This window comes from Capsicum annuum, chromosome 7 (genome assembly GCF_002878395.1).
Source record: "Capsicum annuum cultivar UCD-10X-F1 chromosome 7, UCD10Xv1.1, whole genome shotgun sequence".
Classification (NCBI taxonomy): domain Eukaryota; kingdom Viridiplantae; phylum Streptophyta; class Magnoliopsida; order Solanales; family Solanaceae; genus Capsicum; species Capsicum annuum.
The window spans coordinates 175,394,752-175,413,486 of record NC_061117.1 but is presented as its reverse complement, the minus strand read 5'-3'; the positions used below and the strand labels follow the sequence as shown (position 1 = coordinate 175,413,486).

At 37.0% G+C, this 18,735-nt stretch overlaps 1 protein-coding gene across 3 annotated transcripts; it reads left to right on the top strand.

Annotated features, from left to right (window-relative positions):
* The first annotated feature begins 639 nt into the window (after positions 1-639).
* On the top strand, positions 640-18,462 carry LOC107878065. 3 transcript variants are annotated; one of them, XM_016724938.2, is made up of 16 exons: positions 640-1,230; positions 4,812-5,497; positions 6,576-7,895; positions 8,325-8,642; positions 8,743-8,814; positions 8,947-9,027; positions 9,170-9,201; positions 9,318-9,405; positions 9,484-9,636; positions 10,744-10,935; positions 11,019-11,083; positions 11,195-11,267; positions 11,353-11,451; positions 14,618-14,723; positions 16,677-16,764; positions 17,673-18,462. In XM_016724938.2, exons 1-16 carry the CDS (start codon positions 807-809, stop codon positions 17,854-17,856), a joined length of 3,981 nt encoding a protein of 1,326 aa, XP_016580424.2. In that variant the 5' UTR covers positions 640-806; the 3' UTR covers positions 17,857-18,462. The 3 variants fall into 3 exon arrangements, with proteins under 3 accessions (XP_016580424.2, XP_016580423.2, XP_047249817.1); XM_016724937.2 differs by having other exon boundaries at positions 11,004-11,083; XM_047393861.1 differs by lacking the exon at positions 11,353-11,451 and having other exon boundaries at positions 11,004-11,083.
* Positions 18,463-18,735: the final 273 nt, after the last annotated feature.

Sequence of the window (18,735 nt, the reverse complement as noted above, 5' to 3'; positions counted from 1 at the left end):
AAATTAGAGTTTTAATAATCATATCAAGTGTTAAGAGAACATATATTATAAACTATGATTTTTTTTAGCATAAAATAATAAAATCATTAATCCTAACTTAAAGAGAAGAATCAATTCTTATTCTTCTTCATTAAATCAGAAATATTATTTCGAAATCCTAACATTTTGAACCAGGCATTACCTGAGAAGAGAGAAATTGCTGATTAAAAGCAAAAAAGAAATGATAAAGATCGTTGAGGTGAAGTTCGTCGGAATTGAAGATCATTGAAAGTTATAGATGGTAAATTTGTTGGTTTTTCGAAGGCAATAGATGAAGAGGAAAGGGAAAGAAATGATTTTGAATTTTGAGTTGAGAGAAAATTGAGAATGGATAGTTTGGAAAAGTTGCATAGTTTTATTAGATTTTATTTTGAATTAAATGAGTTTGAAATTTTTGTTGTATGTTGAAACGATTTAACAAATTTTAAAAATATTATTTCAGTAAATAATTATCTTAATCATATTTTTTAGTGATCTTAAACTTTGGCTGGCAAAGATTGTCACCAAAATTAATTTCAAGACTTACAAAAACACCAAAATATTAGGGGTCAAGGGCATTTAGGTGAAGTATAAATAAATAGGATAAATGCTGTTCCATCTAGAAGAAGTTAATAAAATGCGAATGTTTTAAAACGGAATACATTTCCCCTTTCCCGCATAAAATCATCACTCATTTGCTTCCAGCGAGTGAGCAGAACGAGTCCTAATCTCCAATGAATTTCACCGTAATTCCAAAATTCTGAAAATCCACATCTCAATTCTCCACCATGTCAGCGCCGACGACTGCCGCCTCCTCCTCCGGCGGCACTAGCGAGGATCGCCAGCAAATCCACAACAACAACAACGCTGCAGAGAACTCCGACGGCGGTAACACCATAGCAATGCAAAGGAAACGAGCACGAAGAGTGAGCTTTGCTGAAATGACTTCCGTACACTTCTTCGACCGCGATGAAGAGTACGAAACTCCTCCGAACCTCTCCGGTAAAGCTGAAAACAACAGTGAGGAGGTGAACCTAGGTTTTGATCAATTGGTGGACGATTCTAAAGAATCCGAGGATAGAGAAGATGGCGAGGATGAAAATTATGAGGAACAAGATGAGGATGATGAGATGGCTTTGCCTAGGTCGTTTTTAAGACCTGCGGAATCACCTTCTCCTGGAAGCAATTTTGGTTCTGCTACTTCAAATGATGGCAAGTTCTTTCTTTCTATGTCCTTTTATATCTGCGTATTTAGGTATGCTAAGGTGAATGTAGGAGTTCTAGAATATGACTGCACCACTAAAAAAAGAAGAAGAAAATGTATGAAGTGGTAATTGATTCCTAATAAGGTAAATTACTGGACCTTCAACCAAGTGCATTATTTAGCCTTCTCGTAGCATGGTACCGTTGTAGCATAGGTGCCAAAATATAATTCTTTTGGATAACTGAGGTGTCCGGCCAATTTTCGTGCACCTCGACTAATTCTGCGGGATACCTGCTACCTCCCACCAACAACAGGTATCAGGTATTAGGTAACTCTATCCACCAAGTCTAGGATAGGTGGAAAGAAATCACCTAGTGTTTTTGTTTCCACTGGAATTCACACCCACTCACTGACCACTAACCCACACCCTTGGATGTTGGGTGCCAGAATATAATAGTATATCAATTTTTTAAAAAAATATATGCATAAAATATGTAGTTTTTCTGAGAGACCGCGACTTCACATGCCTCATGTTTTGTATATAAATTCGCCACTGTTAATGTATGTACGACGTTAGTAGAGATTTGTAGATAGAGGTAGACCCAGAATTTGAAGAATGCAAATGAGAGGGGTTAATTCGGATTCGTCTAATAAGTTTCTGATCCATATATAAAAATAATGGAATCCCCGTGACATTTTCTTCTTAGCAATTTCATCCGCAATAAATTATTTACAATGGAAAGAAGAACACTGCATTCAAACAATGTACAGTTTTAGCTAGATTTAAGTTATACTAATTTGAGGTAAGAAAAGGGCAGCCCGGTGCACTAAAGCTCGCGCTATACACTGGGTCCAGGGAAGGGACGAACCACAAGGATTCATTGTATGCAGCCTTACCCTGCATTTCTGCAAGAGGTTGTTTCCATGGCTTGTATCCATGATATACGAATCACATAATTTGAGGTCATCTAATTAAACAATTAATTGGAAAAGCAACGGAAGAGTATAACATGTTCTGATCAAAATGTTACCTATGCAAACACTTATGATTCTCTATGACGAAATAGTATTAAACTCAAATAAAAGTCTTGAAAAACTAATCTTAGTAAATTCATATTATCTGCTAATGCATACCACATTCTTATTATGATTTAAAAGCCAAAAATCTAAAATCAAATAAACACCATAATGATCCACAAAATTTTGAATCTAATAAACAAAAGAAATGAATCTTTAATTTGATTAATAGAGTTTCAAGGAGGCCAACAGATTTCAACTTGAAAGATGGAAATTCTAATTTGGGTAGTAGTTGGGGCTTCGGTTTATGACTGAGATTTCAAGTGTTTTAGGTCCTTTTCTGTGGACCTATAACAGTATAAGAAAAGGAGCTAAATGATAAAGAAAGAAAAAGAGGTATACAAAATAATATGTCTTGGAGGGGGGAGTCAGGATACTTTATTGTGGAAGGGCAACGGGAAGGGCATTTTCAAGGTGAATTGTGCTTAAACTGTTTGAACCGCCCCAACCAGGTGACAAGTAACTGGCCTTGGAAAGGAATCTGGAAACCCAAAATACCACATAAGTTGTCTTGTTTTGTGTGGTTATTAGCTAAGGAAGCAGTTCTGACCCAAGACAACATAATGAGGAGGGGGATCCCATTGTGTTCAAGGTGCCTATTTTGTGGGGAAATTGCTGAGAAAGTTAACTATCTTTTTCTACAGTGCAACGCAGCTAGCTAGCTTTGGAGGCTATTCCTTAATCTCAAAGGCATGTCATGGGTCATGCCTGGAAAGATCACTGGAGCCATTCAGAGTTGGGAAGAAGCTGGAAGGCAGTTTAAGAGCAGAGAGAGATGGAGAATTGTCCCTGCAAGCATTTGGTGGGTAATATGGAAGGAGAGGAATTCCAGATGTTTTGATAGTATTGAAAACAGTATGCAAAAAGTCAAGCTTAATTGCTTGTTGCTACTGTGTTTCTGGTGTAATTAGTTATACTCAAATGACACTGTCTCCCTAATTGATGAAATAGACTCAATTTAGGATCCGATAGATGGATTTGATGTGCTTACTGTAAATATGACTTAGTACTTCCTATGTACTGTTTTGAGAAATATATGAAGTTACCTGTTCCAAAAAAACAAATAAAAAATTACTCACTCCATTTAAAAAAGAATGATCTGTTTTGAATTGGCACGAAGTTTTAGAAGAAAATAAAGAAGACTTTTGAATCTTGTAATCTTAAATTAAAGTTATGTCAAATGTACCAAAATGCCCTTTAGTCTTGTGGTCTTAACCATGCCACGTGGAAAGTTGAAATTAAAGTAGTGCCGAAAAAGGAAAGGGTCATCCTTTTGGAACAGACTAAAAAGGAAAGTAGGCCATTCTTTTCTAAGCGGAGGGAGTATAAAAATTGAAATCCTGGATCAAGGAAAATGGGAGTGTGACTGATTCAAATTTTTTTCCTTGTCGAAGTAACATTTAGGGTCACTCTCAACCTCTGCACCTGTTCCTCTTATCTGAATGTGGCTGCCAACTCAAACTATATAGTCAAGTTTGAAAACATATAAACATATTTTTTGTATTATTTGCCAAGTTATGGGTAGAGATGTCTCTAGGATTTGAATTTATGGATTCCTATAGCGATCTCAAGTTAACATATACTAATAATTGGGTTCACAGTCAATTATTTATTAGTGTTATCGAATATAAAAAGCGCAAAAGAACATGAAGGTCTGGTGGGGCTTTAAGCGCAAATAAAGAAATGGAAAAAAATTTATGATAAAGTGACATCAATTTCTTAGTGTCTCCTCTTTAGGAGAGGTTCATTGGCAAGAAAAAGTATGTCTTAGAGCCCTGACGACACTCAAGGGCACATTAAGTGAGGCGAAGTGCTCAACATGTTTTACGCACGTCTTTGCCAACAATTTAAATATTTAATGGATTTCCTTAATTCATATATGGGGTTTGGACAAATGCTACTAGGTTAACGAGAACGGTGAACCCACATGTTACATCGTGGATCCACCCTTGGTTATAGGGTTCCATGGCATCCCCACCAATCCACATGGGTTCGCCCCTAGTTGTAGAAGCACAATGTACAACTACAACATGTGGGTACCTTGCATTGATCATCTTCATGCTAGAGATAGGAAGAGGTTATGTATGTCTTTCTAAAAAAAATAGAAAGAAGATTAGTTTATGTATTGTCTTTATGGCTTGAAGTGTTACTATTTGAGAGACTGATAATTAGGATTTTGGCTCCTTTCTATTTTTATCTGTTATTTGTATCCTTTAATGCCCTTTTGAATTGGGCCACATTTTGTGAAAGGACTTCTATGATATCTCATATCAGGACAGCTGCTTTTGCGTGTGAACGATAATAGATTTGTTATCCGGAAGGAATTTGTGGTCATCAGGTCATTTACGTAATGGAAAAAGAGTATTTTTGTTTTGTCTATTGGTTTAAAGTTCTCAGTTTTGAGGGGTCTCTTCCATTAGACATAAGCCGCATAACTATGTTGATTTGATCGAAACGTTAAATCCTTCAGAGTTTGTGACAGTAGTGTATTGTTTGTCTTTCTTTTGCACAGAAGATAATTTTTTTGGCCCAGTATCTCCCAATTTTATAAGGCCAGGTCGGCTTTCTGATTCAGCAGCGTCCGACGAAAATCACGATATTACTATGGATTCAACAGCTTTTTCCATGCAGTTCCGTAGATTTGTTAGATCAGATTCAGGGATAGACTTGAAGACCCCAACAGAAGTATCATTCGAAGTGAAAACACCAACACAGACCAGTCAGCGTAGTTCCATGGAACTGACAATGGCCGATAAGCCGATTTCTCATTCTTCTATCCCTGTTGCCAATTTTAGTGGCATTAGTGATTCGAGTGACATGAGTCTGATTGGAGAAAACTCGCGAAGATATGATTATGGGAGACTCTCTCCTGATTTAGAAGCTCTTTTAGCAGAAGGCCAAGAGAGATCGCTCACAGTGTCTATTTCAGGAGATATCAGTGTTTCAAAGTCACCAACAAGCAAGAAGATGGGGGTTGGAAGTACAATGACGGATTTAAGTGGAAATGGAGAACAAGAAGCAAATGCAGTTGTTAGTCTTAATATGCAACCTGGACCTTTGTGCCAGAAAATCGACGCAGCTGATGGTTATAAGTTTCTTTCACGTGTTGTTGATGGCGATTCATCACTTAGATCCACTGTTCCAGCCCTGGATAATTATGATGATAGAGTAAACCAGTCACCAAAGCAGTTAAGTGATGTAAGTACCCAAGTTATGGTTTGTCAATTCCGTTGCTTAAATGCATAATCAATAGTCTCGACGTGTTCTTTTCTTTTGTTTACACCATCTTGGTACACCACATAGTTGATGCTTGTCTGTTATTCCGTTCTTTGGTGTACATCTATGTAAATACTTCATCATTTTCCATTTGACATAATGTTCATGTCTGTAGTGCTTCCTGCTCTGAAGTTCTAGATGCTGAGTTTATTTAACAATAGGATAGTTGATAGAAGTGCCTGTGGTTTCTTGTAGCCTCTTTTTCGTGGTGTTTTGGTGATGTCTATGTTTTACGAATAGATACTTTATAGTATTACGTTGTGGGTGTCTGGTTTCCTTTATTATCTAGCGGTGTGATATTTCTTGTTGTTGTTTGCTTTTATATTTTTTGTTTGTTATATTGTTATCTGTCTTGAGCCTGGGGCCTATCGGAAACAACCTCTCTACTTCATCTGAGGTAGTGGTATGGACTGCATACGCTTTACCCTCCCCAAACCCCACTTTGTGGGAATACACTGGGTATGTTGTTGTTGTTGATAGGTGATAGAAGATGACTTCAAGTCTAAGATATGATCATTTACTTGCCATCATCAGTTCTTTTAGAACAAAAGGTGAATTGGACCCTGTTACTCATTCTCCAATTGCATAAACTAAAATATGACAGACTAACATGGTTAGAGTGAATCCTGTGTCAGTGATATTGTACATATGGTGAATGCCATGTATCTTCAAATGCACTTACAATGCCTGGTCATTGTGATTCTGTGTTTCTTAATTTTTCCAGGGGGCTTTAATTAACTTAATCTATCGGTAGTTAGTGTCTTGTTTAGTGATGCAGTTCTCTACAGTACATTTCATGTTGAGGCTAAAGTCCTTGTTGTAGCTGATGTCTTGTTTAGGGATGCATTATTTTACTATCCTGTACATGCCAATTGGGACTAATTACTTGTTAAATTTCATAGATGTGCTTGATCCATGTTCCTGGTTAGGAAGTTAGGCTTAAGCTACTGTGCGTTTTCCCACTGAACCGACTTCATGTTTTTCCGTTGTTTAATTGCAGGATTTTTGTGAAAAGAATAAATCTGTCAAGGATGCTTCTGTGTTAGAAAATAGTGAAACCCTATGTAGTAACAATGGTGAGCTCGGTGAATTTTGTGGGTTCCCATGTGGTGGAGAGTCTCCGTTGGTAGATTTAGTGTCCTCTTCACCAGCTACACAAAGACTAATAGTTATGGGTAGTCCTCCACCTGTCAAACATAATTCAACGGCAGTGTCTTTCCTGGAAGATCCCATTTCCTTTTTGAGCAATGAAAAGAGGAGACCTGGGACAAATTCAGCATCCCTCCAGAAGAGCATTTCCAAACTTGAGAGGCTTAAGGCTTCTGCACTCTCTTCTTCCTGTGGTGACAAAATCCCCAATATGGGCGTCAGAGCTTTAGAATTTCCAAAAACTTCTCCCTCGGAGTCTATATTGAAGAAAAAGAATATTGATACAGGAGTCAAATGTATGGATGCCTCTATGACTTGTACAGAGGAGCAAACTTCAGGTACTTCTATGAAGGAGGAACAAAGAAAAACGTTTACCCCTGATGGTAGTAGGAGTAAGGCTCTTTCAATTAGTGAAGATGTTATTCGATGTGAACAATCTTTTGGTCCAGAAAAGCAGGGGAAATCTCTCAATCAGCTTGATGCTGGTATTCTCCCTATGGATCAACTGTTGAAGCCTGCAGACCCCTTGTCTTCATCAAGGTTTTCGTGGTCAGGGCAGACAAATGACATGGTTATGCCAAATGAACTCAGGCAAAAGATATCACTCATTTCTAGGACTGATTCCCCATTGGTTGATTATGTAGCGCGGGAGGAAGTGATTGCTATTGCTCAAAAATTGTTTTTTTCTCCAGAAAAATCCTTGCAGTCAAAGTGGGCTGGACATCAGTCTAGCCCCTTTAAAGAATCAAAGTTGCATGATGAACATCCAAAGAGCTTTGACCCAGAAAAAAATGTGTCTCCAATAAGTCAATCGACAGATGGACCATCTGCTACTGCAACACCTGGAAACTGGTATTGTTCATCCACATTAACTGAAGAACAGTCTGGTTCACCAGTTGTAAAAGGCAGCAAAGAGTTGAAGCAACCAGACAGGACACATAGCATAGAAGCTAAGCTCCTTGATCAATCTAATGAACTGGGAAGCTCTGAGGACTCGAGAATCTCCAGGGATGGGAGCTGTCATCTATCGTTGGCATTATTAGATGGGAATATTCAGTGTGAAACAGGCCTCCCTATACTTGAAATTGATCCTCAAGAGCAAAATAAGTCTTCTTTTGCTTGTGCTGCTTCCTCCTCTATACAGAATGTAGAGTCGTTGGTAGTTGAAAAGGTTAGTACATCATTCTATTCCCTTGCATGTTGTTTACGCTCATCATTAACTATATTGTGGCATCAGTATGCAGCTAAACCTGTGTCCTACATTAGCCATGATAATTGGCTTATCTACTACTTCCCTGTGGTTATTTGTGCCTCTATTTTATCCTCTTCTTTCAATTTGGCATTGTCCTTTATTCCTCAAAGAAGCTGCTTTTTTTGGCAATTGTCCTTCCTCTTTTGTTAATTTTAGAATATTGAAACTGATATGTGAACATGGACTGGATCTTATCAATTTGGTGTTCCATTTAATTTATAATGCTAAATCCTTATTTTGGCTTCCATGGACACTCTTGCTGAATGCCTTTTCTAGTACCGTTTCAGATTGGAACTTTGCGACTTGCATACAATATTCACTTAGTATTTGTATAACCATATTCTCCAGGCTCCTGTAAAAATGTCTTCACGAAGTCCAACAGCAAAGGGGCTCCACTCGCTGTCACAATCTAATTTTATAGGCGAAGTGAGGCAATCTCCTACATCCAATCAATCTATTGTAAGATCTAGAAGCTCTTCTGCCCATAAGAGAAGTAGTGAAGAGTTGACTTTTGGAGATATGGAACACACAAATGAAATTATCATGTCTCATAGGAGCCCAAAACTCCAACGAGGGGTTGGTAATTATCCAGGAACTTCAGGAAATCATGATGAAAGTGGAAAAGAAATGCGGAGAGCTCATGATGAAAACAGACAATGGAAAGACGTAAGATTGCCTTATGGTCTTTCTATATTACTTGCCTGGATGGCACTTTCTCTGAAGAGAAGGACCTGGGAAATGAAAGAGCTTCCTCTTTACCTTGCAGATTAATTCCAAATTTATGGATAATACAGATGAGTGGATATCTTTGCCTAAAGAAAGGCTATCTATGCCAGCGGTATAGTCTTTTCACTTCAAGATATGCTTTAGAAATGTCTGTGTTGGTGGAATTTGCTTCTAGATGTAAAATAACCAGATATTGATTCATGTTGTCTTATCATCATTATTGTTTGCTAATAAATTGTTGTAGATTGAAGTGGTGGAAGACCTTGTCACCCGGATGCAGAAGGCAAAGACATACGATATTTTGCAGAGTCAAATTCTTACTCAGGTTTCTTTGATTGGGGCTTCATTGAGTCATGTTTCAGAAATAATGAAATGCAAAATGATAATTGATGAAATGTTAAATGGCATTCTTCTTAACACCTCAGGGAGTTTAATAGCTATTGACATTGATTTCCTCATCTTTTCAGAAAACGTCAGTTTCCAATTTTCTGGAGAAAAGGTATATTCTCATTTCACCTTTATTTTTCTAACTGAAATAGTGTTCATTCATTTTGACATCAGATTAGTTTGTGCTTAGAAAGTGTGTCATCTCTCTAATTTGTAATGATAACACAGAGCTGTTGAAGCAATAATGTTGTTATGTCAGCTTGTACATGAGAAAGCAAAGTTTCACTTGAGGCATGTGAAGAGGGAAAAACTGCTGGTAGTATTTATTTATGTTCAGTCTCTACTTTTATGATCACGTTGCCACTGTTTTGACATAATTCATTAATGCATATAGGAAAAATGTCGACTGTTGGACTCTGGAATTCAGAAGTCTCAAATGTCTAAGATCAATCATTCACTTCATAATTCTGTAACTGTATCAAGAGGCACCCAGGGTAATGCAATATCTAGTGAGAGCTCATCAGCCTGTGAAAAGGTTCTGCAGGAGGTACTTCATAGAAATCAGCTTGTGATTACAGTCTGTTGTCTGGTGTGCCGATCACTTCTAGCCTCTAGGACACTTTGAGTTGCTGGTTATATTTGCTGTCTAAAAGTTTAGGAAATTTTAATAAGGAACGAAGTAACAGGAAACTTCCCTTTTCAACCTATCATTTTATTTGCCAGGACAGTTATTTATTTCTCCATCCTTAGTTCCTTGTTCAGCTGAAACTTGGTGGTGTTTTTAGGTTTTAATTGTTGATTTTATGAGCATGTATATGTCATTAACTCTACGTTGTACTTCTGAATTTTGCCCATCACTAAAAACTTGTAACTGGATTCTTAACTTATTGATCTATTGGCATTGGTCTTTGACTTTGTATGTCAGTTATTATCCTTTCTGTGGCTATAGCTTGACATCCATTTTATTGACAGTTCAAGTGCTCTTAGTTGTCCTGGTCAGTATATGTGGTTACTCTACAGTTATTATGAGGGCTCAACCATCGGTTTTAGTTCCTTTTTCTTCCCAGTTGAAGTTTGTCTTCTGCATGTTGTTGGCATCAAAGATTCATAATCTACTGATTTATCTGGTACAGACTGGAGTTCAGGTCTATGCATCAGAATTAATTGTTAATTGTGGAACACCTGAAAGATGGCAAGATGCAACAGCTTGTTTTATTTGTGACCATGCTTCTAGGATAACTATTTAGCACTTCATACCTTCTAATATTCAAGAAATTTTCTCTCATTCCAGGTTCTTTGTCTTTGGATGATGGAGACACTAAGAACAATTGTCTTACAGTTTATCATCCTCTGTGCACGTGTGCATATGTCTATGAGGATGAAGTCTTCTTTTTTAAAAAATTTCTTCATAATGTAATATCATGTATTCAATGTTTTTGCTCCCTCTTTTTCAGAGGACTCAAAAGTTTGAGAAACTAAAGATTACATGCTTGATATTAGCAAAAAATATAATGCTACGTTCCTCTGCTGTGTCTTAATTTGTTGTACTTGCTATGGCCAATTTCATCTAGTTCTGGGATGCAGTTTACTAGTGACTTGGACAACTTGTTCTTTTTGTGATTCATGTACTATACAGACAGCTTATGTAATGCAGGTGCCTCAAAATAAAGTGGTCACTATCAAGGAGGCTTTGGAAATTTCAGAAAGAAAAGTTGCAACTTTGACTAGATCTTTGCATTCTTCGATGAAACTTAAAGGAGAACCAAATTGTGCCGATACTATCATTGCTGTTAAAGAACATCTAATGAGGCGATCGTGTTGTAGATTCCTACGTCAAGATATGCAGGTCTGTCCCAAGTTATAATGCTTTAAGCTATTCTTTTGTCACTAACACATATCATTTATTATTTTTAGATGTGTGTCATTCAGAATGTAAGGAAAGGGAATGGCCATTACAATATCATCCTCAACTATCTTGGTTTGCTGGTTCAAAGGTTCTCTTACAATTTTCCTACTATTTTTCATGGTTAACGTTTTGGAAGAAAGTTCTGTTCTACCTCTATGTCTTGATACGTTTAGATTTTTTATTTGTTTGATAATTCCAGTTTGAAGGTGACTGTTGGTCCCGCCCCAAGCATCATCATCTCTAACAATTTGAATGATCTACTAATCACAAAGGTAAAAGTCATGATTATGCATAAGTTTTATTTGTATTTCCTTTCCTAGTCTTGGTTTTATTTTGATGTGCTACATTTTGGCTTAGATTTTCCCAAATATCAATTCTTGTGCTGCATTGAGATTTGTGTTAAAGGCTGAGTTTTCAAAGAAACTTGGTGCTAGGACTCCAGCGCAAGAAATGCAGGTAAAGCACAAACTAATGTATTTCCATAGCAATGGTAGACGACTTTGTATATCAATGTAAATTACCACCTCTCTCACATAGGCAACAGTTTCAATAAGGTAAAGCGCACTGCATGCGTCATCCTGCACAGCACACCGACACACTGACACACTGTTGTTGCTGCATGTGCCATTTTGTTTAGGGAATAGGTAACAACTAACCCTCTTGGGCCTCTTCAATAGGGAAAATGAAAATAGTTGTACTAAGAAAAGAAGAGGATCAAATGCAAAATTGAATCACCTAGTTATATATGGCTCCTAGCAAAGATTGTGTTTGAGACTTGCTCAATAACCCTCTTAAAGTGCAGAATGAAGAACTGGGATCTTGTGAAAGCTGATACTCTCCCTGTCTTAGTTTATGCCTCACACTTTCATTTTTATTCTGCCCCAAAAGAATGGCATATAAAACAATTTTGAAGAATTGACCTAAATAGCTGGTGGATGTATAATATATGTATAATGGATGTAAAATGTGTGTATAATCTACATATATTGGCTAAGAAAAGTAAATAGTGAATCCAGCCAACTATTTATGTAAAAATCGTAACAATTTAACTTTTCAAATTCTTACTTTTATTTCTAATGAGATAGAACAAGCATTTGATCACATTCGTTGGAGCTTTCTTCTGAATCTGTTAAAGCAACATTGGTTTTGGACCAACATGGACAGAATGGATGCACTTCTTACAAAACTGGAACGAGTTTAACAACTTAGGATCAAGTGCGTTCCATGGAAGACTACACAATTGTGCATCTATTTTAATCCAAGTCGGCCTTGCAGTTAATGCAGTATCATTAGAATTTTTGTTCTAATGATCGTCATATCGGTGGCCTGTAAACCATAATTCTACAGAAGCAAGCTACGCATTATAATTGAAACTACCATCTAGCTTGTTGTAATAATTACAGGTGATAATGGGGAAGAGAAAGTTGACCTTTAAATATTTTGACTTACATTATTTTCAGACATTTATAACTACTCTTGATTTTTCACCAAAAGGATATAGAAACCACCCGAAGTAGAACACAGAACAAATCTGGAAAACTCTTTTTTCTTTTTTGCTTCTTCAATTCTGTTTTGCTGAATCTGTTTTTGGAGAAAAAGGAGGAGAATTATAGAAAGAAGGGCTCTGATACCATGAGAAATTAGGAGAATAGAATAGAATTGGGGATTAATGTCTGGATTATCTCCTCAGGCTAATGGGATTAAATAGTTGTTACAGAGAAGGTAATAAGGAAAGAAAGTAATAAGGATATTACGCAATCTCCTAATTAGGCATCTCCGAATTGCCTGATTACAATGATTTGGAGATATTCCCACATCTACACTATCGAATTATACCATATTTAACACAACTGATCTCTTGTTTCTCCCATCATCTCTGAGAAGTCACCCTTTGACCTAGGAGAAACTCAGACATTCAGACCGATAGGGTATTGATAGGTCTACCGTTTATCATCCTTGTTTCCTCAAGTATGCCGTAAGCATACTTCATTGTGAAATGACAATACTTTTTCTAGACTAAGCAACTTCAATACCTAGGAAATGTTGTAGTTTGCTTGGGTCTTTGATATGGAATTGCTGAAAGATATACTGCGTCAAGCTGTCAATGCCCTCTTGATCGCTGTCAATGATTGATAACTGTATTCTTATCATAGACTACCAAATGGATGCATTGATTAGTGGTTGAGTGTTGGTAAAATACAAAGTGACGTCACTTCAAATCATGCCAAACTCGTTATAACTGTGCTAGATGTTGAAACTATAATTGAGTAATTAGATTATGCTCTTTATAACAATTTAAGCCTTTAGATGGATGATCATACACTTCTATATGGTAGCACTTATGGATTAGGTCTTGACTCACCCATCAGATTTCCATCATTTCGATAGTCCATTAGCAACTTTTTGATCATTTATGGTCATTCATTACAACCAGCAATCCGTTACATCAAATTTCTCCATTCACTAACCACCATTAATATCTTTTGAGGTAAGCACCACTAACCTCCATTAAATAACTAATATCTACCATACATATTACATAGTCTACCCATATCACATTGATACTAATTTATCAAGTCTAGATGGAGAAATTACCTAAAGGATTAAAATCCAACTCTCGTCGTTTTGAAGAACTTGGTAGGTTTTAGCAATCTAAGCACAAAGAATAGTTTTTTGAAGGGCTAGCATTTATGAGCATTGAATAACCCAAAGTCTCATTAATGATCCCATCTTTGTTGTTTGATCAAGTCTTGGGGTGAAATTTCTCTCCAAAACACGTGTCATAGTCTTGTTTTGAGTTTTCGGACAAATATCTTGAAACTCGTTTTAAATGGTTGAGGGCTTAGGGCATCTTTGACGCCGTGGTGTGTTTGTTCGGGCAAAGGCATGGGTAATACGCTAGTTGCTTGGCTTGCTTGATGCCTTAGTTTTTTGACGGTTGCCCATTAAGCTGCCTTGGCAACAAACTTCCTTGCGTAATGCGGTAGCAAGACTAACGTCTGATCTTGTCGACATCTAGGCAACCTTCACGCATTAGTCACAAAATGGAGCTGAAATGTGCTGCCCCTGTGCAAGCGCTGAAACTTCCTCACCAAAACATGTCCATGCATTATCCATGCCATGGTTTAACTCTCTCAGCCTCTATGCAATAGGCGCGTTATGCAGCCAACCTGTAGTCTATTTAACCTTTAAACTTCAAAATTCTACCTTTTTTCTATATGTCAATCCAACTCATCCCCAGTTCATTTCTAACACCCAAGTCAACATCCACATCAATGTTCAAACAATGGAATCACTTATGTTTGCCTGTTACATCTGCTGCTCTTGAAGCTTAGAAAGAAGATGCTGAAGCAACTGATATATTCCTGCACAAATAACTAAAAGATCCACTGAAAGGCTTATTTTGGGCCATTAATTGTTCGAAAGCAAATGAGGATATCAGTAAAACGATTCTCGAAGACTGATTTTTTTCATGTCGGGAACTGTCTCAGTACTTCTACTTTAACAACTTGTGCTTTAAAATCAATCTTTAACAGTGAATCTTGCCGAGCTGCTTTTTGAATTCCGCCTAGATATTTCAAGCTTCTTGAGATTGATACAAGTCTATTGATAATATGTGCAGGTTACCCGTTCCCTTTTTGGCAACTCGCTTGATGTGGTCGCAGAGGTGCAAAAGGCACAAACAAAGTTTCGTACCTTGGCGGATATTACCTTTTCCATTCCAACTGGTATTGTTGTTAGATTCTTTCTTTCATTTCTCACCCCACATCTGTTTGCAGTTAGGCCTCTAGCATCAGGTGCTTGCTGACAATTAATTTAGGGTTATTTATTGCTGTAATTTCAGCTATTTAAATTTAATGTTTGTGGTTGTGTAATTACTCCTTCTGCCCTATACTACCTGACGTTATTTAACAAAGTATGGAATTTTAACATGCTAATTTGACTTTATGCTATATTGATGGTGTGAAATTTAAAATAATCTGTGTAAAGTTAATCCGAAAGAACATTTGAATAGATTTATTACTGCAAAATACTGAAATTTGCAGAAGTTACATAGAATATATCATTAATGGAATGGTTTAACATGTTGAGATTTTCTAAAATAAAGAGTCATGTAAAACAGAGCAGTGTAAATATTGTATTTCAGTTATACAAATTTCAATATTGTAGAATTAGGGGTTGTAAGTTCTAATTTATATGCGTTTTTACTTTATTTTGTTGCACCGTTGCTTTCTTGTAAGTTTGGTCACAAAAGGTACTGTTGTGGGAAAACTCAATTCTGTTTTCCTATTTAGTTGTAGTCTATGTTGCTTGGACTCTTCAAAAATGATGCCGGATGTGTGTTGGGTCCTCCAAAAGTAGTGCATTTGAGAAGGATCCGACATGAGTGAGGCAGCATATTGGAGAGTCCGAGCAACATAGATTTTAGTTGAATTTTAGATTAACATTTCCTTTGGTTGAATATTTCGATAACCCCTTGCGAGTAAATTGCATTTAGACACCCGAACTACGGCATGTTACAATTAAGCACCAGAACACATGATAAAGTGTTCCTGTTAGACACTTCCAGCTCATAATCTGAAAAAGTTTTTTGCGCGTGTTCAAAAGTCCCATTTACATAGATAAGTTGATAATATAAAATCGCCGCCTCCTTTAATTATACACATCAGCATCATCTGGAACATGCATGAGATTTTACGACTTATTGAGGTTAATGCATATAATTAAAGAGGACCTATTTTAAATGGTTAACTTATGTGCGCATTGGGTGCTTGAGAACACGCGCCCGCAAAAGCTTTTTCAAAATTTTGAGTTGGAAGCGTCTAATAACAGCAGTTTATCACACTTCAGGTGCTCAATTGGGACATGTCACAGTTGAGTGGCTAAGTGAAATTTACCGGCAAGTTAAGGGGTTGTCTATTATTCTGCCATTTCCTTTGTCTTTTTTTCCTCTCAAGGGGCTATTTATTATTCTTTTGACTCACCTTAAAAGTTTTCTTTCTCCTTTCTTGTAAGTTTCACATCAGGCGTGCCCGCCTGTTTGTTGATCATTCTTTTTTGTACTTCTAGTTATGATTTTCTGATGATTGTTGTCATTTTTCATATTCTCAAGTTGTTGAGTTCGTCTTACACGCTACATTTCATATATTATGTTTCTAGCATGGAAATGTGCTAATAAAATTGAAGATTAGTGACTGGTAGAGACAGCTTTGTTGTCCCCTGGGGATGAATACTTTTAATTCTTATCTTCGGTAGCATGGTTACATCATTTGATTTTTTAGTGCTTTTCTCACAAAAAAGAGGAAATTGTCAATTAATTCATATTTTAGGATGGGTAGACAGATAAACTTCATGCCTAGGTGATACATGGGCATAACATGCCTTTACTTTTACTGCAATTTATCAGAAATTTAAGTCTTCTGCAATAAACAATAAATTTGTCCTTGTGGAGTAAGTTTTGTCGAGGGTCAATCTGAAACAATCTCTCTACTCCCTAAAAGTATGGGTAAGGCTGCGTACATCTTACCTTCCCCAGACCCCACTTGTGGGGATTACACTGGGTTTGTTTTTGTGGCGGAGTAAGTTTTTAGTAGTCCTTGCTATTGGCAGATAATTTAAACTATTTTGGTGGCTTAAGCATGGTGCATTTTTATAACTAACAGTTGACTTCACGTTTGCAGTTGAGAAACTTGAGTTGCAGCTTCATTTTATGAATTTTACTACTGGAAAGAAGGTGAAACTGACACTGGACGTGTCATGCTTGAATAGGTAGAGTCCTTATGTCTATACAGCTACTTTTTTGTTTTCACTTTTCTTAAAAGATGGTGTATGAAGTATGAACTAGTTCATATTTGTCATGCTTCCTGCAGGATAAGTTATCTATACTGTGCATTATAAAATGTCCATTTAGTTGTCAAAACCAGAAAGAAAAAAGGGAACTAATGTTAAAAATAGTTTGATAAGTTGGTTGCTGCACATAGGTGATAAGACAAGCACAATGAAATCATTTAAGCTGGTTTTGGAAACCTATCTATCTGGTCTCGAATTTTCTTGTCTGCTCTTTCTATCCCAGTTAGAAAAATGGAGACCGTGGGTTGTTTGTGTGTCATTTTTTTGAAACAGAAGAGTTGATGTATGATCTGAACATAATAATGCTCCATTAGTTCCAGTCTTCTCTTCTTAGAGAAAAGCTTAAAACATTAGCTCATCACATTCCTTAGTCTGGCGGTTTTTAAACTGCTAGCTTATTTCTGACATAGGAAAGCCATATGGTCTGAACCATCAGTTATTAACAATATCGGATAAAGTGATGCATCTGAGGCACAGGCTACTGTGCTCTAAGCAGATAGGCGCACATACAATTAAATCAAGCAATTAAGTTGCATTAGTGTGACCACCTGTGGCAGGACAACTACATCACTTTACACCATACAAAATTTGTCTGAAGTTCTGCACATATATCATTTTATAACCTCAGTCCTCCTTACTGGTAATTTAGTCAGAACTGTTTTCTCTATTAGAAGTTTTTTTTAATCATCATATGGGTTGTGTTGATTGGTAGCGAATTCTGCTTTTCATTAATTCTTCATAAGATTATCTACCAACTTCTAATTGATATGTGACAAGATCTTCAATGTTTCTCACAATTTACTAACGTTCTGAGGATTTTATGACAGAGGGGTCTATCCTTCAGAAGTTGTTCCATCTCAGTTTGCAGCTCTAGCTGTTCCCGCGAAACATTCAGATGATCCACTACTTGATGAAATTAGAAATGCTGTCAAAAGCCTTAGAGATGGATACATGAGGATTATACGGCTATGTGATTGTATTTCGCAGGTGGTTCAAGCCTCGGGTGGATAACTTCAGCAGAAAGGACAATTAAACAACCTGGATGAATAGACTCTTGTTGGGGTTTCCACTGCATGGAACAGATACGAACTTCCCATTGTGTACTGCTATCGTTGCCAAATTGCACAGGCTCTCCATTGTCACAGATCCTCTACTGCTGCAACAATTGTGCGTCATATATCGAATGATGATGGTTGTATATAGGGTGAGATTGTAGCTGAATGTATAACTTGTTATCCGTCCATGCTGAAAAGTAATGTCTTTCGGAGCATTCTCCCAGGCCTGGTTTTCTTTTTTCTCCAAACCCTTCTTATTTTCTTGTTTTCCTTTTTGTGGACGAGGGGCATGGGGGTCTAAAATTTAGAACTAGAGTGATCAGTGTGTACTTTAATGAAATAGTAACACAATCTGTTAGGCTGGCTGCATTTTGTTCGTGTACACGTTCCCTAATGAAAGGGTGAAAACTCTGACGAGGAACTCTATAGTTTGCCTATTATTTTATCTGTATGGGTTTTCATACTTGATGCAAATGTATTTAAAAGTGTCGTAAGTATTTCGAAATGTGAATTTGACTAGGGATGGCAAGTACTAACTGTTCATTATTGCAGTTACTTTTCACAGGCTCGTTTGGTCATATATTCTGCTGGTTGTCGCTGTTCATTATTGCAGTTACTTTTCACAGGCTTGTTTGGTCATATATTCTGCTAATTGTCGTTTACCCTCCCTTATCTTTATCTTTTGGGCTAAACACATTGCTAGTTTTCTAAACTTGGCAAGAACTTTTACCTTGACATCTAAAGTGAATGCCGATCGTTTTCCCACTGTGTCATTTTGACACTTTTTACTGACTTGGCATATTATCTGTGCTGCACCTACCTTAAGTGCGTGACT